At 42.6% G+C, this 23,699-nt stretch overlaps 2 protein-coding genes across 31 annotated transcripts; both read left to right on the forward strand.

Moving 5' to 3' along the window:
- Positions 1 to 698: 698 nt before the first annotated feature.
- Positions 699 to 7,243, forward strand: LOC123072567 (uncharacterized). Of its 3 annotated transcripts, none has more exons than XM_044496145.1 (10): positions 699 to 1,029; positions 1,097 to 1,291; positions 1,655 to 1,739; positions 1,849 to 1,963; positions 2,120 to 2,228; positions 2,438 to 2,603; positions 4,533 to 4,626; positions 4,989 to 5,693; positions 5,790 to 5,963; positions 6,977 to 7,243. In XM_044496145.1, exons 2-9 carry the CDS (start codon positions 1,126 to 1,128, stop codon positions 5,961 to 5,963), a joined length of 1,614 nt encoding a protein of 537 aa, XP_044352080.1. In that variant the 5' UTR covers positions 699 to 1,029; positions 1,097 to 1,125; the 3' UTR covers positions 6,977 to 7,243. The 3 variants fall into 3 exon arrangements, with proteins under 3 accessions (XP_044352080.1, XP_044352081.1, XP_044352079.1); XM_044496146.1 differs by having other exon boundaries at positions 1,147 to 1,291; XM_044496144.1 differs by having other exon boundaries at positions 699 to 1,291.
- Positions 7,244 to 15,781: 8,538 nt separating this feature from the next.
- Positions 15,782 to 21,948, forward strand: LOC123072569 (uncharacterized). 28 transcript variants are annotated; one of them, XR_006435234.1, is made up of 7 exons: positions 15,782 to 16,287; positions 16,352 to 16,484; positions 16,823 to 18,739; positions 18,926 to 19,106; positions 19,203 to 19,339; positions 20,763 to 20,950; positions 21,672 to 21,948. XR_006435234.1 is itself a non-coding variant. In XM_044496147.1 (3 exons), the coding sequence occupies exons 1-2, from the start codon at positions 16,104 to 16,106 to the stop codon at positions 19,073 to 19,075; spliced, it is 531 nt and encodes a 176-aa protein (XP_044352082.1). In that variant the 5' UTR covers positions 15,784 to 16,103; the 3' UTR covers positions 19,076 to 19,106; positions 19,203 to 19,274. The 28 variants fall into 28 exon arrangements, 1 of the variants encoding a protein (XP_044352082.1); XR_006435243.1 differs by having other exon boundaries at positions 15,785 to 16,287; positions 18,664 to 18,739; XR_006435228.1 differs by having other exon boundaries at positions 15,782 to 16,484; positions 16,818 to 18,739.
- Positions 21,949 to 23,699: the final 1,751 nt, after the last annotated feature.

Raw genomic sequence — 23,699 nt, forward strand, 5'->3', positions numbered from 1 at the left:
TTTTTCATTTCTTTTTTTCTTTGGTTTAATTTTCTTTGTTTTCTTTGTTCTCTTGGTTATTATTATACACTTTCTGTATACATCAACAACATTTTTTTAATACACATCTAACATTTTTCAATACTTGTTCAGCATTTTTCAAATACTTGTTCAACATTTTTATATACATGATCAACATTTTTAAATACTTGTTCAACATTTTTAATTGCTTGTTCAATATTTTAATATACATGATCAACAATTTTTCAAACACTTGTTTTACATTTTTTTTCAAATACTTTTTTTAACATTTTTCAAATATTAACGTTTTTATATACATGATCAACATTTTTTCAAATACTTATTTAACATTTTTTAGATACTCATTCAACATTTTTTTAATGCGTGATTAAGATTTTCCTACATATTATGTAAAGTATTGTTTTTGTAATATATATGTTTATACTATTTGAAAGTGTAAACAAAATAAAAAATAGAATTAAAAAGAAGAAAAATCGAGGCTGTGTAGTACCCGCGGACCTGGGCCGGCCCATATGCTCGCGCGTTTCAACGAGTCGGCCCGGCTCATGTTCGTGGACCTGAACGAGGGACATAGCCATGCCCGCACGCAAAATGCGTGTCCCCTTGCTGCCTTTGTACCACTAAAAAAAATGCCGCCTTTGTCCGAAAAAGTGTAAAATTGAGCGCGGACTCAGGATTGCCCGCACGACCCACCAAGCCCGCTAGGGTTACCCCCTTTCTCTTCTCCCGAGCGCAACTTATCCCCTCCCGAGCGGAGCCGCCATAGCCGCCACCTCCTCCGCCCCTCTCCTGTGGCTGCCTCCGGCGCCGTGCGCCTCACCCTCCTCCCCATCTTCTCCATCGCTACCAACCACCGCCCTCCGCCACCCAAGTCGAGCCGCCGCCGCCCAAGTCGAGCCGCCGCCGCCGGATCAGCTTGCCGCCCACCTTCTCCCCATATGCTCCGTCCAGCCTGCCGCTTCTCTTAACCGCTGCCGGATCGAGCTCGCCTCGCAGCTGAACGGGGAGGTACCTCACGATTTCGTTGTCGTCTGATCTTAACTAATTTTGCTCTCTGATCTTAAATTGCAACAAGTCTGTGAGGATAACTACGAGGTATCTGTGATGGATGTGGGGTGGAGGAAGAGGGCGGAGGCGGTGATGGATTTGGGGAGTAGGAAGAATTGGGGGGTGTATACGGGCATATTCATTGTGCTCATGCTCGTCATACCCGCTATCCCGCATGATGAGGACTATCATGACTTTGCCGACCAACGCACACTTTTCCTTGGTAATTAATCTCCACTTTGCGCTTTTGTCTTATATAATCGGTTTGCCACCTGTTCTGTTGCTGCACACTAACATCAATTCTGCTGTTTTAATAATTTAAAGTTTGTAATTTTATAGGTTTATAAGTCCAATAAACTCAATACAAGTGACAGGGGAGATTCGGATGAAGTAAAACGTAGATTTGGCTAAATTAAGCTCCAGTCAAAAGAAAGTAAAACATATTTGGCTAAATTGTGCTCCATTTAAAAAAACGCTTCTGATTGATAGAACACAAATCATAATTATTTTTTTCATGCAAGTAAAGTCTGGGGCATAGTTATATTGGTTAATTAATATTGAATAACATTTATGTTTTATTTTGTAGGGATCCCTAATACGCTGAATGTGATCTCAATAATTCCCTTCATTTTTGTTGGTCTTGCCGGGCTTATCCTTAACCACTGCGAAAGGTACTGTTAGCCATGGTGCAGATTTGATGCTTACGCTAATTTTGGTTTTTGTTTTAACTCTAATTAATATTTGAAACACTCGAATGTTAATACTTAATCGCGCTGGCAGCTCACAGAGGGGTCTCTACACAATCTTCTTTGCTGGTGTCAGTGTTGTTGGTTTTGGTTCATTCTTTTACCATCTCAACCCGAAAAATGACTCACTATTTTGGGACACATTGCCAGTAAGTCTTTCCTAGACTTCTATGTAGTAGGACTAACATTCAGCACCATGTTTGTATATAAAATTGCTTGGAAAGAAATAATCGATATCCCCTTTTTGCTTCTACTCTCTTGATGTTTAATATACTGAAGGATGACATGTTGGTTTGCTTGTCTAGATGATGGTCACTTTCACATCTTTCGAGGCCATTTTCATTATCGAAAGGTTTGATGATTTGGCAGGAACAAAGTCGTTTGCATCAACGAGCTACTGGCTATGTGCAGCAGGTTAGTATTATTCTTGCACAATATAATGCATGCATTTTCATTTTTTGTGTAGGTTGCTATTTGTGATTCATCTCAATATACTTAGTTTTTTAATAGTTCGTTTCTCATAGGACATGAATTAATGGTTGTTCTTACTAAAAGTGCAATTGAATATGACCTAATTTATACAATCTGATTTTGTTTTCTTCTATTGAAAATAATTTTTTCAGGATTTTACGTTCTTGCAAGAGTACAAGAGGTTGCAGACAAACCAATTTATACGTGGACACTTCATATTGTCAGTGGGCATACTCTTGGTCATTTATGTGCTGCAATGGTGCCTCTTTTTTATATTCTCTTGTTAGAGAAAAGGACAAGGCCAATTCAACCAGAAAGGTATGAACTGATAATTCCATAGACTCCATGATTGTCTGTACTTATATTTCTTTATGAAAGTGGAATTTGATTCAACTGTGCACGGTAGTTCTTACCAAACTTAATGTGGTGAGCACCGCTCCAACAAATACTTTCCTTGTTCCTTTCCAAATATTTGTGTTTTGTCATCCAGTCTAGTTCTGCTAACAATTTGAACACATTAAGGTTGGATTTGCTCATGTGACATGGTTGTTTGTTTGGTTGTGTGGTGAAGGGCATGTGCTTGGAGATGGGGAAGTGTCACATCCATGATCCACACAATATATTTGATGCATTTGTTGGATACATTTATTTAACAATCATTGAAAAAATTGTGAATGCCACTGCGTTGAATCATTATGCCATACATTATTTAATTGCATTCATCTGCTTATGCATTTTGTCCACCACTAGAGTTTCCATTGTTCTATTAGTATATTGTAATTGTAATGCTGACCAATATGTCCTAATGCTCTTGTATATCAACTACTCAACCATATGCAGTGCGTGTTAAGTCTTTAGTCCCAAACAAGTTGGGGCAGGCTATGCTGAAACCCATAACATCTCACAACCAACTCATGGCTCTGGCACATGGATAGCTAGCTTTTACGCACCTCTGTTCATGGCTAGTTCTTTGGTGATACTCCAGTCATTCAGATCTCGCTTTACGGACTCCTCCTATGTCAAGTTTGGTCTACGCCAACCTCTCTTGACATTATACTCCTTAATTAATGACCCTCTCTTTGAATGCTTGAGCTACCCCTGAGCTTCCACCACTATGTTCTAGTGACTTTGGCGCTTATCCTGTTGGACACAAATCCGAAAGAGAATGTCATTCACCACAAGCTTATGCTGAGGGACAACACTCTCTCTAGGTATCACCTTACAATCAAGACAAGCACGCCCGTCTTCTCTTCTCAAGAGGATGAAATCAATCTCGCTAGAGTGTTGACCACTACTAAAAGTCACTAGATTTGATTCTCTCTTTTTAAAGTGGGTGTTCGCTACGATCATGTCGTAGGCTAGTGCAAAGCTTAAGACATCTTTTATTTCTTGATTCCCGATGCGATAGCCAAAGCCCCGATGCATCGCTTCAAAACCTGTGTTAGATGTACCCATGTGGCCATTGAGGTCTCGTCCTATGAAGAGCTTCTTGCCAATAGGGGCATACACGTTGATTACATTGAGAACAAAGTCCCCAGCTACCAGCTTGACCAGGATAATCCAGTCCCCACGCCTCCTGACGTCTACCACTCCACACATGAGGCTCTTGTTGATCAAGATGCCTATTCCATTCCTGTTTGCAGTTGTCCCCGTGTACCATAGCTTGAAGCCGGTATCTCCACCTCCTTTGCTTTCTATCCTCTCCATTTGGTTTCTTGGACTCAATGGATATCAACGCCTCTCCTCACCGCTGTATGAACTAGCCCCCGAAGCTGTCAGAGTTCCTAAGCTCCAGCTACCTAAACGATTCTTCCTAGGCTCGGCTAGCTTCCTTATTCTTCAGTCGCCGAGTTAAATGCGAAGACCCTTCATTTTTCACTACAAGCGGGCGTTGATGTAGCGCGCCACTAAGGATGCGATGGCCTGATCCTTGCTCACTTGTCATCGTATCCAGATCAAGATACTGCGCCACCTGGGGGGTGACGGGGGCCCTTGCCCATTTGGCACCACACCAGGGTTCTGATATGGCGCATCGCTGAGAGGGTTATGCCCCAAAGATTTTCTTCTGGGTTTCATCTCCATCAAGAGTGGCTGAGTTTTGATGTTGGCTCGCCAAGCCTATCACAACCCTCCTTTACTCGGGCTTGGGACCGGCTATGTTGAGACAACATAGGCGGAGTTGTCTTGTAGGGTACAAACAAAGAGTACAATTTTGATTACATGATCTGACAATTTCCCTCGTTTCAGGCACATGATTCTAGTGCATCATCAATTAAAGCTTGCTTTCATGGTCTGCTTATTGGTGCCCAAGATGATCTGCCTATGGATGCCCAAGTTACAGGTATGATAATCTGCTGATCCTTGTCCGAGCAAATAAGAGTCACTCCACATATTGACCATGTTGCTGCGTTGACTAGAGGCCTGACACTACACTAATTACTAACCTCCCTTGACAATTGACTCATTCCATGCCTATTATGTGTATTATATTATTGAGGTAATTGTACAATGATAACTTTACTTCCATGTGTCATGCTTTCTCCACAATTTTATTTAGTAAAATCTGTCTCTCTAGCATGCGTGTGATTCTTGCATTGATATTTATTTATTTGGATAACCTAATTAACTTCTTCCACACTCGTGCAAATTAGACAAGTGTTTTTTCATGTGTGACTTATTGACTGTGTTGTTGCTCTGAATCAGGTTAGTGCCATAATGTATGAAATCAGCATTTTGATGTGGGAGTTCAGTGCTCGTTATGTGGCTAATCAGGCAAAGACCTCTGAAGAGCGAGGAATGTTAGAAACCCCAATTCGTGCTCGGCAAATAGTGCCTCGTGTTCGCGGCCTTTATGGGATGGACATTTATAAGAATAAGGTCTTAGAATTCTTACAAAGTGAACGATCTGATGAGTCTATATTTGGATTATGGGGCACGTCGGGTGTTGGCAAGACACGGCTTCTTTCACTCATCGCTGATAGCTTTGCCGATTCATTTCATCACGTCATATTTCTTGATGGTGGTAGTAGCGTCAGAGTTATGCAAAATCATTTCGCATACTTTTTGAAATTGGATTGGGAGACAATCTCATTGTTGGAGGAGCATTACCGAGCTAAAATCATCATGGAGTACCTAGAGCATGTCAGTTTTTTGGTTCTGTTAGACGATGTGCAAGATGAAGTCTACCCAGATTTGACAGCTGTTGGTTTGCCGATGGCTCTTGGGCATAGGCAAAAGGTTATTCTTACGTCGAGGAGTCAGGTAGCATGTGCTCGCATGGGATGCACCATATCAAACACTCTGGAGATGAAGTGTCTCGGGGATGAAGATGCTTGGAGTCTTTTCGAGTATAATGCGGGAGTAAAAATCACAGAAGCTGATACTGAAATTTATGAATATGCAAAAAAGGTAATATATATTTCTACAGAATAACTTTTTCAGATATACTTTTAACCAACACATAAAAACTGTGCACTATAATTTATAGTTTATATTGGTTATCAGATGGTTTCAGCATGTGGAGGGTTGCCTAGAGCCATATGTGCTATTGGCATAGGCGTAGCCGGTGCCACTTGCAGGGGAAAACATCCAGATGATTGGTGGTTTACCTACAAGCGTTTCAAGGCTAAAAATCTGCCACCGGAACGAATGGAAGAAATAGTGCCTGTTCTGGTTTAGGTAAGTGAAAACTCTAAAGTAGTGTGAGATAGCAGATTGTACATGCCTGAGTGCTCAAGAAATACCCCTGGCAAAAGCAAATGTATGCTCCCTCCATGCCATATTAGTTATCGCTCAAACATATGTATCTACTTCTAGATACATCCGTCTGAGCGACAATTAATATGGGATGGAGGGAGTATTTCTGAACGGAAAATTACTTGGTAGTAGTTCTCATTATGAGGCTTGAATAAATTCAAGGCCTTGCACGGATGCCTTATTCATGATGGTGAAGGAAATCATTCCAGAGATTGCTTAACATCAAAGTTTAGGAAACCATTCAGATTTATGTCTCTAAACAGTTCTTTGTAAGCATTTTGCCATTACCTGCTCAAATCCCCAGGTTGGGCTCGAGACCAACCAGCCCCTGGGTATCCTCAGTGTCCAATGGACATGCATCCTCAGTGTCCAATTGGGGATTTCCTTTTTAGAGCTTCAGGAGTTGCATTTGGTATCAGCTTTTTTTTGTTGATATATTCTTCTTGAGGACAATTCAAGCCATTAGATGTAAAACACGAGAGAACACATAACTGAATAATCTGTGCTAGGTATAGCTGTAACTTTAGCTGCACCAGTATTGGCAGGATATGAAGTTGCATGATGAGTAGCCTGCCTCAGTCTTGCATCTGAGTCCAGCGGATAGACTTTGATGGAAGATTTACTCGCACAAGTTGTAGTATTAGGCGGCACATTTTATATGGCTGAGTGTTAAAAAAGGAGTAGATGGCACAACCCTTCTTGGGATTTGTGTGACATTTGCACAGCAATCAAAGAGGAATCAAGTGCCTTGCACACAAGTGCATGTAATTACTATTTACTCCCTTTGTAAATTAATATAAGATCTTCTAGGTCACTACTTTACAGAGGGAGTACTTGATAGGCCTAGCCTCTGCTTTAGCTTTGCAGTTGATTTCACTCTGGTATGTGTTCTCTTTTATGCCTGCTCATGTGAAGGACCGCTGCTCTGGTTTCAGGCAACTTGTGCGTGGCTCCTAGGAGCTGTGGAGACATGGTTGGACTTCATTACGTGTTGCTGCCACAATGAAGTGTTGGAAGAGTCCAGATGGCGGCAGTTTGATGCTTACTTGTGAATATGGTGTGATATGTTTGATGATATTACTTTTTCTAGTATGTGTTTTCTTGACTTGTCAGTCTTCTGATGCGTAAACACAGAGAGCAGAACACCTTCATGCTCCTTAAGCACTCCGGGCAGTTGGCCTTTTAAAAATTGTATTATATAATTGGGGCCGTCCGATCTCCTATCAACCGTCCGAGAATCGCTGCCTTGGTAAACTGACGCCTTACACGCCATCGGCGTTGGCGTTGACGTACGAACTCGAGGTGAAGCACAACGGTCGCCCTTCCCCGGCCATGTTCGTTGTGATCGCTGATGGCTGTTCGTCTGATATGCCAACAACGTGAGTTAAATTGCATCTATGGTCCTTGTACTAGTTGCATCTATGGTCCTTGTACTAGTTGGCATGTAACACAACGGTCCTGCAATTCTGTAAAATGCTCCAATATGGTCCTCGAAGATGGAAATACGTCACACGTATATGTATGGTCCTGACTACGTCTCCTGATATGCACAGCACCACATGAGTGTACAGTATAGATACAGGACCCACATGTCAGCATGCCAAAGAGGAATAAGATGGAAAAATAATAAATTGCACACTGGGATTAGAACGCGACACCTCCTGCCAAATTGACAAACACAAGCTAGCCAAATGATATCCGAGTAACGAAAATAGCTTTTTTTTAGACAAGCATATCGAATAGCTAGAACGCTACTATTGTGCTGATGCATTTTCTTAAGATTTCCTTTTTATATTCTCCTAGGTTTGTGTCCATTTTCCCCATATAAAAAATAAAATAATTATTAATATACAATAAGCTGTATATTTAAATCTTTATTATATCTTAAATTTTGTGTTTCATGAACTTTTTCTAAATTTTGTACGGATATATAAAAAGAAATGAAAGAAAAATATATTTATCTTTATTCATGACCACAAGCGTGCACAAGTATTATGTACTCTCACTGTATTTTTAAATTACATAATTATTTGAAAAATACAACACGTATTTTGAATAATGTTCAGCATGATTTTAGAAAATGGTTATCTTTTTGCCCTATTATTTGCCCAACAACCGTTTTTGTTTTGTCCAAGTTTGTGTTTATTTCCGCATCTTAAATTAGGTGAACAAGCACGCAGAATTGTTGTGTCTTCAATGTAATTTTTAAAATGCAAAATTCTTAAAAAATTGACAGTATGTTGAGCAATAGTCAACGTGTTTCGAAAATTATTGTGTAATAATAATAAGTTCTAGAAATGTATTTAAAATGTTTAACTTGTATGTGTTTCCTCATATGTAAGACTAATTTTACACTATTGTTTTGATGCACGTGAAATAATCATAGTTTTAAATAGCCGGCTATAGCCCCACTATAGCATTTTCAGCAGGGTGCCGCTAAATGGTCGCATGTACAAATAGCCTGCTATAGCTCCGTTATAGCTGATTTGGAGGTCCGTCGTTATTTAGCATAACCCGCTATTTAAAACACTGGAAATAATGCATGACGAACATTTTTAAAAAACATGTCAACAATTTTAACACACCTCCAACATTTTCCAAAAACAATTGTTGAGCATTTTTTTTCTCATATGCACAAACACTTCTCTTAATTTTCATGACACATGCAATTTTTCCTTATATTTTTTTTTCAAATGGGAATCATAAAAATAAACTTGAACTTGAATTATTATTTTTAAAAAGAAATTGGTAGAAAACGGACACCATGATAATTCCTTGAAGAGTCTACTAAATAGTCGCATATATAAATTTTCAGCTTGTGCAGGAAGGCGAAACAGCGGCGGGGGTTAGGGTTTCTGCCTCCCGCCACCGCCGCTGCAGGTCCGCCTCCTCTCCGGTGGGCCTAGGGTCATGGGGGCGCGGTGGCTCCCTGTCTATAACTTCGACGATGGGTGGCGATGACGACGGCACGCCTTCGGTTCACTTCAGTGCTGGTATTCATCGCTGGATGGTCTATGGATCTGGATATAATTTTTATTATTTCTGGTACTCGTTGTACTATCATGACTGAAAATAAATAGATTAAAAAATTTCTCGCAAAAAAGCAACAACCAAACCAAAATAGTTAACACAAACTAGCTAACCGATAATTCGGTTAACCGACTGGTTCTGTTCGGTTTTCAGTTTACACCGAAACTGCTTTATTGCTTACTATGCAGCTGCGAGTGCTTCTGTTTCACCCCGCCCTCTTATATAAGGCCTTGTACAATGCAAGATGCTTAGGAGAGGTGCTTAGAAAAATAAACCAGACTTTTTTAAGCACCGGTGCTTATTTGTACAGGATAGGCGCTTAACTAAGCGTCTCTCCTTTAGAAAATGACACCGTTGCTTCAGAAAAACTCGGTTTATTTTTCTAAGCACCTCCCTAAACATCTCCCATTGTACAAGGCCTAACCAAGCAACTCGTCTCCTTCAGTCCAGCCAGGTGATGTGGGACTAAAAGAATTGACAGTGCCCTGCCACTGAGCACTTCGCTAGTTGTGTTTGGGCCATGCAAATAGGTGGCCGGCCCATGTTTTATTTTACGTGGGGCTCGGTTCAAAAAAAAAAAGTAGCACGTTGGGGGGTTGAGGCAAGTGGGGCAAGCATGCTTTTGCTTTTGCTTCGTGTCCGATGCTAGGCGCCGGCGGACCGGTGGAAGCGTGCGCCGGTCAGCTAACGACCATTCGATCAAACTAGTTTAATCCGTCCGATCGTACGTCACGTGGGCTGGTCGTCCCGTTTCCTTGCTTATATTATAGGAGTATTAAATAACTCTACAAACCGTTATTACTCCATACTCCATGTGTTGCCGTACTTTAGCCAGAAAATAAGGAGATCGTTTACTCCTCCCACACTCAATGCTGGACGCCAGCCCTTGTGCGCGTCACCGGCCCAACGCCTCCAGTCATGGTCGCTCGTACGTCGCGGCATAGGTGTCGGTGGCGTCCAACCAGCCGTCCCATGGTCTCACAACTTCGAGCATTGCGTGTCGCAGGAGTCGTCGCTCGTTGTAGCACCTAGTCGCCGCAGTGGTAGCACGCCACACGGCCGTTCCAGCAGCACCATGCACCACCGCGCAGCTCCTTCGGCGTCACCACTTGCACCATGGTAACCCTGCCATATCCGGTTGAAGCTTTTTCTATTGCCGATTGTAGCTTTTTTGGTTGTCCGTTGTAGCTTTCTTTGGCCTTGATTGCAGCTTTCCTCACCGTGGTCGCAGCTTTCCCTATCACTGGTCACGGCCATCGCGTCACCAGTTGCAGCTCCATCGTGGGACGGTTGCATCTTGTCATAGCAAGGTTGCAGCATTCCCATGGTGTCGTAGTGGTCGGGCGCCGTCGTCGCCAGTGGTCGCCGTTCGCAGATCCGCCCTTGCTAGTCGAGCAGGATGTAGTCGCCCCGTAGAAAAACGTCGCCGTCTTGTTACAAGCCGACACCTATGTCGTTGCAGGACCTAGCAGCCGCCATCTTAGCACATCCGTCACTGCATCGGCGTGCCGCCGGCCAAACTTTCAATGTCCCGATTGAAGCTTTTTTCATCTATGATTGAAGCTTGTTATGTAAACGATTGCAACTCCTTTCGTTTTGCTGTGTCCGATTGAAACTTTGTATATCTTCCGGTTGAAGCTTTTTTCACCTATAGTTGAAGCTTTTTAAGTAACGGTTGCAACTTTTTCAGTTTGGCAGTGGCTGGTTGAAGCTTCCGCTGTCGATGAATAAAGCTTTTTCGATCTAGGCTTGAAGCTTTTTTATCAATGGTTGTAACACCTGTATCGGTAGTTTCAACATCTCTGCCGGCCCTCTGTTTTATTCATCGGTTCTAGCTTTTGGATTCATCGGTTGCAGCGTCTGTACATTCGAATGCAACAATTTTATAGCAGGAGTAGTACTCAATGCAGGCGGGAGGTAGAAGAAAGGTAGAAGATAAGGCAAACGATAATTAAGAAGAAAAAAAAGGAACCGTCACACAGGGTCCATCACGTACGTAAATCTCAACGGAAGCAGTTTTGTGTGGGCCTGTGTAGCCAGCGTGGCGCCCGGCCCATCACCTGTGTGATGCGCGTGCATGTGCATGCGCGCACGAAAGCGACGCGGCCGGCCGAAAGTTGCGCCGGCGCGCCGTACACAAACATTTACTACCTTCGTATATATATATATTTTTTGAGAAGAACATGCTTTACTTTATTGATCAATAGAGCGAACTACAGGAATAATATAAGTATCATGAGGGTGTAACATCCATACATGGCGACCCTCCCCTAAATGTAAAGCATGTCGCGCTAATCCATGAGCCTCCTTATTGGAGAGACGTCTCTCATGGGTGAAAGAATAGGCCTGAAACTCCCTGCTCGAGTCGATGATCTTCTGCACGATTGGAGCAATTGTACCCATAGTACCAGTATGTATGTCCTTGACCACCGATAGGCAATCGGAAGCCACCTTCAAATGAGTAAGTGCAAGGTCCCTGGCTAATGCAATAGCCTCACGGCATGCCAAAGCTTCCAGTATGTGCGGATCCGTCATGCCATGGAATACCGTCGCTGCTGAGCCAGCATATGCCCCTGAGTGATCCCGACAAACCGCACTAATAGCCCCCACAGGAGGTTGTTTACAAATCGCAGCATCAACATTTATCTTGTGATGATCCGCCGGTGGTGGTATCCAAACTGGCGCCCGTTCCGGGGCTTTTTTGGGCTTCGTTATTTCATGTGACATGGAAGCAACACTCAAATCTGCCAGAAACCATGTGATAAATGAATGGGTCCCCATGGGGCTCTGGTGCTCCCCTTCGTGGATGAGCTTTCGCCGCGCCCCCCATATAGCCCATAATGTCACGGTTAGCTTCGTGAACTCGGCATGAGGCATCGATTCTTGCATACTAAAGCGCCATGCCTTTGCATTCAGTTCTGCTGTTGCTATAACATGCTCAACCAGCTTCGGGTCACCTAGCGCCCAAACACAACGCGCCATTGTGCACATGATGAGTGAATGCATCCACGAGTCCTCCTCTCCACAGATGGCACAACGCGACGATGTGGCCATATTACGATGACGAAGGACATCCGCCGTGGGTATAGAACATTGTGCAAGTCTCCATAGGAGTACCTTTAGTTTTGATGGCACCGCAACCTTCCAAATATTGGTCCAACTAGCTTCCTCTCTCACTCTGTCAGCCGGGCCTAATCGTCCTTCGAGCCAAGCCTCCCGCCTTAGCTTCGTGTTGATGAGCATCCGGTACGCCGAGCGAACGGAGAAGGAACCCTTGTGTTCATGAGCCCAAGCCCACGAATCCCGGCATTGTCTTGTGGCTAGAGGAATATTGAGGATCACTTCCGCATCTATTGGGAGGAAAGTTGCACGAACCAAGTCCTGCTTCCATCTGGCATTTATGCTGTCAATGAGCTCGGACACAAACTGTGGCCGATGTTGGCTCAAGCAAACTATTGGTCTGAGCGATGCCTCCTTTTGTACCCAGTTGTGCTGCCATATCAAATTATCTCGTCCATCACCTATGCGTTTGATAAGGCCCTGCGAGAGGATCTCCTTGCCCTCCACGATTGCTCGCCATATCTGGGATGGTTGGTTACCTAGTGAAGCATCAAGAAAGTCTATGGTTGGGAAGTAACGCGCTTTCAGAATTTTTGCACTTAGTGATTCAGGTGTTTGTAGGATTCTCCACGCTTGTCTTGCCAACAAAGCAAGGTTAAACAACTCAATGTCCCGAAAACCCAATCCACCTTCATATTTTGGCCTTGTCATCTTCTCCCAGGAGACCCAATTTGTCTTCCTCTCGCCCCGTTTACTCCCCCACCAGAATTTACGTATGATGGAGTTAATGTGAAGACAGAGGCCCCGAGGTAGCTTGAAACAAGCCATAGAGTAAACCGGTATAGATTGAGCTACAAACTTTATAAGTACTTCTTTTCCACCGGATGATAACACCTTTTCCATCCATCCCTTAACTTTGTTCCAAACTCTGTCCTTCAAATATTTAAAGGCCCCGTTTTTGCTGCTCCCGACATCCGTAGGCATGCCCAAATACTTCTCTGATAGACTTTCATTGTGAACATTGAGGGTAGTTTTCATACTCTCTTTAATACCCTGCGAGCAGCCCTTGCTAAAAAACACGGAACATTTATCCAAGTTTATTTTCTGTCCAGAAGCATTGCAGTATGATTCCAACAAAGAGGATACCTGAATAGCCCCCTCAACACTAGCCTTGACGAACAGCAGGCTGTCATCTACGAAAAGAAGGTGGCTTACTAGCGGAGCCGTATCTGCCACTTTGATCCCATGCACTGGAGATGACTCTGTCTGGTTTTTTAAAAGGCACGAAAGGCCCTCTGCTGCCAGCAAGAAAAGGTAAGGTGATATTGGATCCCCCTGTCGGAGTCCTCGTGAAGGTGTGAATTTCTCAAGTTTCTTTCCATTGAACATTACCGAAAACTTAACTGAACATACCATTCTCATAACTGAGTTGACCCAAGCCGGCGCAAAACCCAGTTTAGACATGATAGCACAGAGGTAGTCCCATTCCAAACGGTCATAGGCCTTCATCATATCAAGTTTAAGAGCACAAAACCCATTCCTCTTTGATCTATTCCTCTTCATAAAATTTAAACACTCATACGCGGAGATGATGTTATCCGTGATCAGCCTTCCCGCGACAAAGGCCGATTGCTCCTCCGATATGATCATAGGAAGAATAGACTTGAGCCTGTTTGCCATAACTTTCGATGCAATCTTGTAGAGTACATTACATAGACTTATAGGACGGAACTGTGACAAAAGTGTGGGATTTGTTACCTTGGGAATCAGGACTAGGGTAGTATCATTCAGCTCGTTCACTTCTTCCTCCCCTCTCAAGATTTTCAGAATGATAGTAGATACTTCATCCCCACAGAGCTCCCAATGTCTATGAAAGAAATGTGCCGGGAACCCATCAGATCCTGGAGCTTTAGTAGGCGCCATCTAAAACAGCGCCGTTTTAATTTCCTCTCCGCTGTACTCGCTCAGCAGCCGCTGGTTCATCTCATTAGTGACTTTGCGGGGAACCACGTCAATCACTTTATGCATGTTCGTTGTCCCCTCCAATGTGAACAGATTTTTGTAGAAGGCCGTAACCATAGTCTCCATCTTTGTTGCATCTTCTACTGTCGTACCATCATGTCTTAACAGACTTTTTATCTTGTTCTTAAGGCGCCGTCTACTTGCCCGCAGGTGAAAGAACTTGGTATCTTATCACCCGCCGCCAAACATATTATACGCGATCTCTGACGCCACATGACCTCCTCTCTGTGATAGAGTTCGATCAAGCGATCTTTAACTTTCTCTTCCTGACAAGTAGGTGCCGTCCTCGCCGGGTCCGCACGCATGCTCTCTAGCTGAATCTTTAGAGATCGGATCTCTTCCTTCACACTACCAAACGTAGTTCGGTCCCAATGTTTCAGATTTGTTGACAACGTTTTAATTTTTGCACACAACTCCGCAACCGTGGTTGCACCTGGGCCTTGCCAGTGTTGTTCAATGGTCGCCTGAAAACCCTCATGAGATTCCCACATCATCTCATATCTGAAAGGTCTAGCTTGCCGTGGCTGATCGTCTGCCGTTGAGAGCTGTAGCAAAATTGGTATGTGATATGATGTAGTGGCAGATTTATGAGACAAAACGGCTCCTGGATACATGCTGGACCATGATGGAGAGGCAAGTGCCCTATCGAGGCGCACTCGTGTATATGTCCCTCCGGCTACTCTCTTTTCAAAAGTCCAGTTGTTCCCCGAGAAGCCTAGATCAATAAGGCCACATGTGTCAACTGCCTCCCTAAAACCATTCACCTGTGTCATGCACCGATGACCAACCCCGTCATGTTCATTCAAGCTCAGTACTTCATTGAAATCACCAAAGCACAACCATGGAAGGTCGTTATCTTCAGCGAGAGATCTTAACACGTCCCAAGTCTTGCCTCTATCACTGACTTGTGCTTCGCCGTACATCACTGTGAGCCGCCATGGCGGAGCACCAGGCAAAGTAACATGAGCATCTATGTGATAAGCAGAGTAACCAAAATTTTCTATCTTTATTTCATTATTCCAAAAAATACCGAGACCACCACTTCTACCAGAGCTGCTAACAGCATATGCATTATCATAACCTAGGGTGCTTGCCAAGTTTTCCACTCTATCTCTAGGGAGTTGAGTCTCAACTATACAAAGCACCAACGGAGCAAACTGCCTCGCGAAACCGCGAAGCTCTCGAACTGTCGCGGGTTTGCCCGCCCCGCGATAGTTTCAACATGAGAAACTCATTGGACCCGGCGGCGCTCCTCGGAGGAGCCCGCCACGCTGTCCATATTGCTTTTGTTTGGGGAAAGAAGCAGAAGAATGGAAGTTTCCCAAACTACCTTCGTATGAGGGTAAGATACATACTGGGAGCACCCCAGCCTCCTCAGAGTCAGGGTAAGATACATACTGGGAGCACCCCAGCCTCCTCAGAGATTAGTGATTCCTGGCCGTCGGATGCTTTGTTTGATGTGTTTTAGGCCGTTCGATCACGAGATGGAGGGATCTGGGACGTTGGATCGAAAAGAGACACTGTAGACCGAAACAGTGTAAAAATCTTGTGCCACCGCCTGCTATTCATGTGCCCCGCTGAGGGCATTTTTGGTGTTTCGCCTGGTTGGAAAAGTGCCCGATAGCACTAGGGTGAGACCGTGAGAGGCTGAGAGCGAGTTGGGTCGTCCCCTTCCCCTCGAGCCCACTCTCCTCTCCTCCCCGGCGCCGCCAGCCATCCTCCCCGTCCCGCGCCTTCTCCTCCCCACCGTCCGCTCCCTCCCAGGGAAGCAGCAGCCCCCGCCCGTCGCCCAAGAGCCGAAGCCCGCCACCAAGCAATCGCTCCCTCTCTTCTTCCTCCTGCCTCACCTCTCTCTCCCCCCCTCCAAACCCTAGCCCCGCACCAGCCTCCCTGCCCCGCCGCCGTCATCTCCTTCGCCCAGTCGGCCGCCGCCGCACCGCACGAGGTGGGATGCGAGGAGGCAGGCGAGCAGGGGCTGGGGAGCAGCAGAGACGCGCGGGTGAGCAGGATAGCTACGCGACGGAGCTGAACGGGACCACGGACGGAACTGCGTGCCTGTGCCGGGAGCGCGGGCAGACAACTGGAGACGACGAGGAGGGCTTCTACGGCGTACTCCAGCTCCGGCGAGGCTCCGGTAAGTCCCTCCACTCATCGACATCCCATCCTCTCTTCCTCACCCCGTCCTATCTCCCTCCCAGATCCACCACGCAGCTCTGTAGCTCGCTCAGTCGCCCGGACGCCAACGCCATGGAGGATGCCACTCCACCCCTGCTCCGGTCCATGCCCCCGACGCCATGGAGGACGCCCCTCCACCCCTGCTCTAGCCTGAAGGTACTCCACCCCTGCTCCATCCCAGTTTTGGTCAAAACTGAATGTTGAATGCTCCTGCTGCATCAAGCTGTTGTTTCACAATTTAAAACTGAGTTTTTAAAATTCTGTTCTGTACTATGGTCTCTCTATTTTGTCAATCTGTTGTAAGCATTTATGTTATGGAGTAAGTTTTAAACAAATTCAGTAGAGTTCCAAACCATTAAGTTCTGAACCATTGCAGTAAGTTTTAAACAAATTCAGTAGAGTTTTAAACAAATTACTAGATCATTAAGTTCTGAACCATTGCAAATTCTGATTTTTTTCATCGACGACAATGGCTCCTCCTCTTCCAAGTCTAGCCCATCGACGACGATGGCTCTGAAATGAACATGTAACAAAATGAACATGTATGCACAAGTGTCCCTCCTCCAAGTTTGCAGTGTGATACAGTACAAGTCTGCAAGTGCTCTGCAATTCTGTTTTTATACCCTGTATGGTGCCTAAGTTACAGTAAGTCAGTGGTTAACTGAACTACTGAAGATTGTACTGAAGATGCATGAGTAACAATAATCTTTTGTTGTTTTGGAGGTGTTGATTGCCATTGTGCAATTTGATTCAGTTTTAAAATATTGCACGTCTTGGTTTGGTTCAGTTTGTACGTATGTGCAATCAATTGATTTGAAGTAGAGCTGGATTCATGGTGAGAAATGGATTTAAAATTAGAGTTGGGTCCATTGTTGTGACTTTCTTGTGCAGAAGAGTTGGATCTTTTTACTCACAACATTTCTTTTGCTCCGATTCAGGTTCATTCTTGTGTATTATTCTTTACTATCAAGTCTGAAGTTAGTGGTTCTTGAGTGAGATGCGTAAGCTACTACCGTCTGTTATCTGCTCCATCTGTGTGCTGGTGAACAAGTTAATTAAGATCTAAATGTGTTGTCCCAGATCCAGATGGGTTGGTTTTGAGTTATTGTTTGGGTTAGAAAATTTTCAAACCATGCATCTGTTAACATTTAGAGAAAACTACATGTGTTTATTTTGGGTTGTAGTTCAGAGAGCACTTCCATGTTGCCGTGAATGCTGGGTGCTGTTCTGACATGCTTATTTGTCTCATTTTGCTTTGTTCTTTTTTGCTTATATGGTGATCTCCTTTTTCCTTATGTTAGCAGTGAGTTGTTTCTGTTTTTCTGGTTTTCCATTGCTCCTAAAATGTACATCGAAATCAGTGTGGCTGTATTCAGAGAGATGAGCTACTATGTAGACATTATTTGTTTTTGTTATGTACTTGGTTACTTAATAATCATTCTTGATATTGAAAAGGGACAGAAATAAGCTGAGTATTGGACCTGACTGAGTAGTGTTTGCTGGTTAACGCATCTATGTTACTGGACCTGTTCTTTTTTCTTCCCACGGTTTGTCATCTAAAATGAATTAACCTCGGAAGAGGATTACTCTTCCTCGATCTGGGCTAGGAATTCGTTGCTATGTGATGCATCGTTTGGTCCTACTCCAGTGTTGTTTTGCCTTCTTTGACTCAGCTCATGTTGCGTTTGGCTTGGAGACTACTGAAATGAAAATGTGTTGGGGCGATTATGTGTTGCAGGTAAAGAAACAAATTTTCATTTCTTTTGGCTTGCTATTAATTGTCACTTGCGTACACATGATTAGGTTGGTCACGGATTTGTGCAGCTAGCTAGCATTGCTAATATTGTGTGTTGCTCCAGAAATAGATCAAGTGATACTTTAATTTTTGTTCGTCTAATGATTTTTTTGTTACTTCCTTTTGAGCGCTTAGCCATGTCGTGTTTCACTCATGTGGAACTCAAGATTTGGTAGTAGCGCATAACTCATGATTTGACAAACAGTTAAATTCCTATATTTTAGTATATCTTATTATCTTTCTTATTTCTGTTCCTGAACTGAACTTCACCATTTTCTACAAAATTATAAGAGCAATGATGGTTTGGACAAATGATTATGGTTGCTTATTTATTTTCTTGGTGTTCGATTACTAATGTAGAGAAATATAATTATATGATTTTACCATTATTATCAGATGAGGAAGTGATAGGTTCGTAAAATGACAATAGTTACCTATCTCTCATCTCTACTGTATTCATGTAAATGCCCATGTCTTTTTCCATTATTTTCAGTTGATATGTTCTTCACTGGACACAAATCATTCTTACTATACTATCAGATATTAATAGCACATGCTCTTTTGAGGGAAATGGGGATGTCACTATCTTTTGGTCTTCTGCCCAGAAATCTTTAGAGTACGTTATCTTTCATCTTCCTAATTATAAATTGTTGGAATTTCTTATGCTTTCAGTGATGCAACTTGATGTTTTATTGTTGTCTTTTGAGGGAAATGGGGATGGCACTATCTTTCGGTCTTCCTAATTAGATATAAGCAACTGCTTACCCACACCGTATAACTTCGGTTTGCTCCCTCACTGCAGCATTACTCTGTTCCATACACTAAGAAGTTTGAAGTGTGCTGGTTGCCACTCGCGCTGCTGCTCTGCTTGGAGGCGTCGTCGTCGACTGGAGGAGCGCCAAATCGTTGTCCTCGAGTTCGTGCACTTCAGGAAGAAGACGGCTCGAGGTGAAACGTCACGCATCCGTCGTGCGGAGGTAGAGGTGAGCGCCTCTCCACTTCCCCCATTTCCTCCGTCTCTGTCTGGTCTGATCCTTTTTATTTTGCAGCTTGACATATAGGTTAGTGTGTGTGTGCAGCAGCTCTAGAGGGACCAAGGTCGAGGTAGCCACTGCTCCTGTCGAGGCTAGCCTGCCGTAGGGACGAATCAGGTCCCTAGACCCTTATGAGCCCTAATTTTCATGGAGCAAGGTGCATCTTGCCGCTTTTGCTTTTGGTAAAAAGGAATCCCTATTGTTATGTTGGTAGCCTCTTTGCAAGTTTATTCTGCCTTTTTGACATTTTTTGTTCTATCTTGCTATGCATTGTATCATATTACAGTTGTGTGCTCAAACCAACTGAGCTTAATTCACATATATAGATATTTAAGAATGTGGGGATGATGCCCAATTGGCAAGGTTTGCAATATTGTAGGAACCATTTGGAGATGGGTTGTAGATATTAAGCTATGTAGGAGATGATTTTGAGGTAACAAGCCTTCAGCTTGCTTTCTGTTAACCTTTTTATGCATGGGTTCAGTTTGATGCAATCTAGGCATTGTTTGTTGTCGAATGGATTATTTTTTCCTGCTAGGTAACATCTGATGCTTGGAATGCATTATTTCTGATGGCCCAGAAAAAAACTCTTTGTACATATTTTTTTGTTTATATGCATACAAGATGCATGTTTATGCCTCATACCTGCTGATTTATATGACTGAGGAACTCTCTTTCTTCCTAGATGTGCCCATATGCTCTTCATTGATATAGCATCTTCTTACTTGTATATTATTCACATATAGCATCTCATTTCTTGGTTGATTGCTTATATATATATATTCAACTTCTCTTTCCTGGCATTCACATATTACAAGCTAAATAAAGTTTTCCATTCCTTCTGGCCACTTATAGATGTAACTAGAAGCATGGATGATCTGTGATGCTGGCAATTTTCAGATTGCACCCATTTAATTATAGCACAATATATCACATTTGTGGTAAATTTAGAAAAGCTTGTGCGTACCCTTTTAGTAGTCAATATGGTTCAGATGCAGTATTTTTTATTTCCTTTTTTGCTTTCAGCACACACATATGGCATTGAAGTTCTTTATCATGTATGTAGGCAGATTAGTTGTGTCACTTACTGATGCTCTTATGGTACAGTACACTATTAGGGTGTTGGGCCCAGAAAAAGGAAGAGTAATCCTCTTCCAAGGTTAATTTTGTGCCTACTTCTTTATGTACATAACTCATGATTTGACAAATAGTTAAGTTCCCTATAGTTTAGTATTTCTTTCTCTTTCTCTTTCCTATTTATGGTTCTGGAACAAAACTTCCATCCTTTTCTACAAAATTAGAAGAGAAAAAAAATGTTGACAGATGATTATGATTGCTTATTTATTTTCTTGGTGTTAGATTACTAATGTTGAGAACTATAATTTTTATTGATGGTCGCTCGATGGCGCTGAGCACCATGTGAGGTCATTATAATTCATATATGAGTCAACATCTTCTTCCGCTGCTAATTAGCAGTGTTTGGTCTATTTAATTTCAAACATATCTATTATTCGCCAAGGCTCCTGCCTACTTCCATAATGATGCTATCCCATAATTAGATTGGTGTCTAAAACTGAGCCCCCTCTTAACTCCATTTCTCTGCAGTAAATGAAGCCCATAGGTGGAGGGATTTGGATGATCTGTAGTCAAAGGATACCATCAAGCAAGCGGACGCACAAGGAGGGTCGCCCCGGAGTAGAGGTAGAGGACGTTGCCAGCTGCATCTCTCTCTGACCTAAAGCCCACCTTGGCATGGATGTGATCAGCGTTGATCCCCAACATTGGCAAGCATTGTAAGTTCCCTCTTCTTATGTTTCTGGTATAAATATACCACATATATGTTCATATGCAGAAGATAAAGATAGACTATTATCGGCGGTTATTTTACTTAGTTGTAGATACTGAATAGTTTGTTTAAATTATGATAGTTTAAAAGAAGTATTATGGTGTAGTGCAATAATAATTTTAATTTAAAATTGCTGACCTTGCATCATATTTTTGTTGTGTATGTGGGCAGTGTGTTCAAGTTGATCTGGAACAATTTGAAGGGTTTCCTCGACACAAAATCTTAAGCCAAGGTTTACTTAAGCACCTCGAATTAAACGTGTAGAAGTTTAAAATTGTAATGTTTCAGGTTCTTTGCCACATTATGTATGTTTTGTTATTTTTTTTAATAATTGGACCTATTTGCTATGTGGAACATGTAGCATTTACTTGATCATAATCTAATTCAATTTTTGACCACCGTCTTTTTGGCTCTTGGTTTCAACATTTGCAGTATCGGTTAGTCATTGTCTTGACACGACATTTTAGGCAACGACTCCAACTTCTTGAGCCATTCTCTATATATGAATGAGCCTCGCCGTTAAATAAACGAACAATGTTTCCTCCATATATGAATGACACAATGACACTATGGATTTTCCAGTCAACTGATCATCCTAATCCTCATCCTGTATTCAATACATTTATGTTCCATTGCTAACTAACGTTCATTTGTGATGTCTTCCTCAGGATGGAAATGTTCCTCGACACAATGACGAACATCAACGTAGGAACAACCTTTTTATTTTATTTTTTGTTGCCTCTACTGTATTGTTATTGCCACAAAGATTTACCTGGACACAGAGCCATCATGATGTGTTTAAAAATGGTTACATTATCCTTTTTCTAACCTGACGGTGTTAGAAACATCTTAGCATTCAAGCAGGTTTAGTTCATTGTTTATTAATTCCAATTATGTAAAAAAATCACTGATTATCGCTTGACAGAAAATATTTTGATATGCCATCATGTGCATGGGCGAAGAACCTGGATGTTATTTACATGTTTTGGATAATTGATGATTCTTTTGAATGAAAAAAATATCAGATAAAAGAAAGCATGTCATAATGCTTATAGATTGAAACTTTGGTTCCTTTTAAGAGGCCCACTTGGATCCCGCCTTCCCAGTCTGCATGAATCTTCCTAATTCAGCAAAGCCTTGAAACGTCGATGCTTTTGTGTGACCTAAATGATAACTTTTGCAACACCCAAAACTGTACGCTGCCTTATAGTTTCATGACAATGTTGAACTATATGTGAATGTTTCTTCCTTTTATTTTGTTATATCATGTTTGAATAGGTACGCTAAACTTGATCCTACTAAATTGAGCATTCACTACTTGGCCATAGCGTTGTAACCGGCACCCTCGCGCCAAGGCGCGTTTCCGATCTAGTATTGTACAACCGTATGCGCGCGCGGTCGCGAGCGGTTGATGGACACTCGTACAGGCAGGCCCGAGGCCATGGGTGTGCCACCTGTGCGCCCGCATAGGGCCTCCACTTTCCAGGGGCCCCGATTTTCGAAATTGCAGCCCACTGCGCACGAGCAGGCCCAGTGGCTGGCACGCAGCTTAATTAACTTTTGGGCATTTCCTATGCGGGCGCCTTAAGCGCCGGTTTCTTCTGTTGCCGCAAACGGGCGCATACCCCGCGCCGCGCTGGGCCGGCCCATTTCATTCTTTTTCTTTCTGATAAAAAACTGCAGCAAAAATCTAATTGCGAATGGCAGGGCTCGAACTCACGACCTCTCCATTGAAACAGTAGCACACTAACTAACAGACCACAATACCTATTGTGTGCATGTACTTATTTTCATTCTTTTATTTACGTAGGCCGCGAGAGCCCACCAAACCGGATTTCACTGCTCGCTGATTTCTGGGCGTTTTTTTCCTTTTATTTCTGGTTCCTTTTTTATTTTTATTTTCTCAATTTCCTTTTTATATTTTCTTAAAAATGCGAATTTTGATAAATTCGTGAAAGTTTTAAAATTGAATGAATTTTTATCAAATCGATGAACTATTTTTAAAATTCGATGAAAATTTTAAAATTCCATGAACTTTTTAAAATGTGAACAATTATTGAGAACATGAACAAAAATTTATATACGATGAGTGATTTTCAAATATACACTAAACATTTTTTCGGTGTATGATGAACAATTTTCAACTACACAGTGAACATTTTTGTGATATACATTGAAATAATTTAAAACATATTATACATTTTTTATATAGATGAACAAATTTTATACATTGAACAATTTTGTAATATAATCTGAACAATTTTTAACTACACATTGAACAATTTTGTGATATACGCTGAAAAACTATTTAAATACCCATTGAACATTTTTTGATGTACACTGAACTTTCCTTACTGACCTTTTTAAAATTTCACGAGTTTTCAAATCCGTGAACTTTTTCCTGAAATGAGCGAACATTTTTGAATACATGAATCTTTTTTTAAAACAAATTCGTGAAACTTCTTTTTTTTGTTCGTCAGCTTTTTTTTTTTGGAACAGTGCGGCTTCAGTTATGTATTAACAGTATCACGGTAAAGTCTGCATATCGAAAGAAGTAGCTCGATTGGTTATCCTGCGCGTCGTTGGCGCGAGTTCGAATCCTCGCTGCTAACTGCACCAATATTTTTACTGTTTTTTACGTTGGCGCTACGTGATACTGGGCCGGCCCACGAGGGCGCTGCAGTGGGCGCCAATTG

This window comes from Triticum aestivum, chromosome 3B (genome assembly GCF_018294505.1).
Source record: "Triticum aestivum cultivar Chinese Spring chromosome 3B, IWGSC CS RefSeq v2.1, whole genome shotgun sequence".
Classification (NCBI taxonomy): Eukaryota; Viridiplantae; Streptophyta; class Magnoliopsida; order Poales; family Poaceae; genus Triticum; species Triticum aestivum.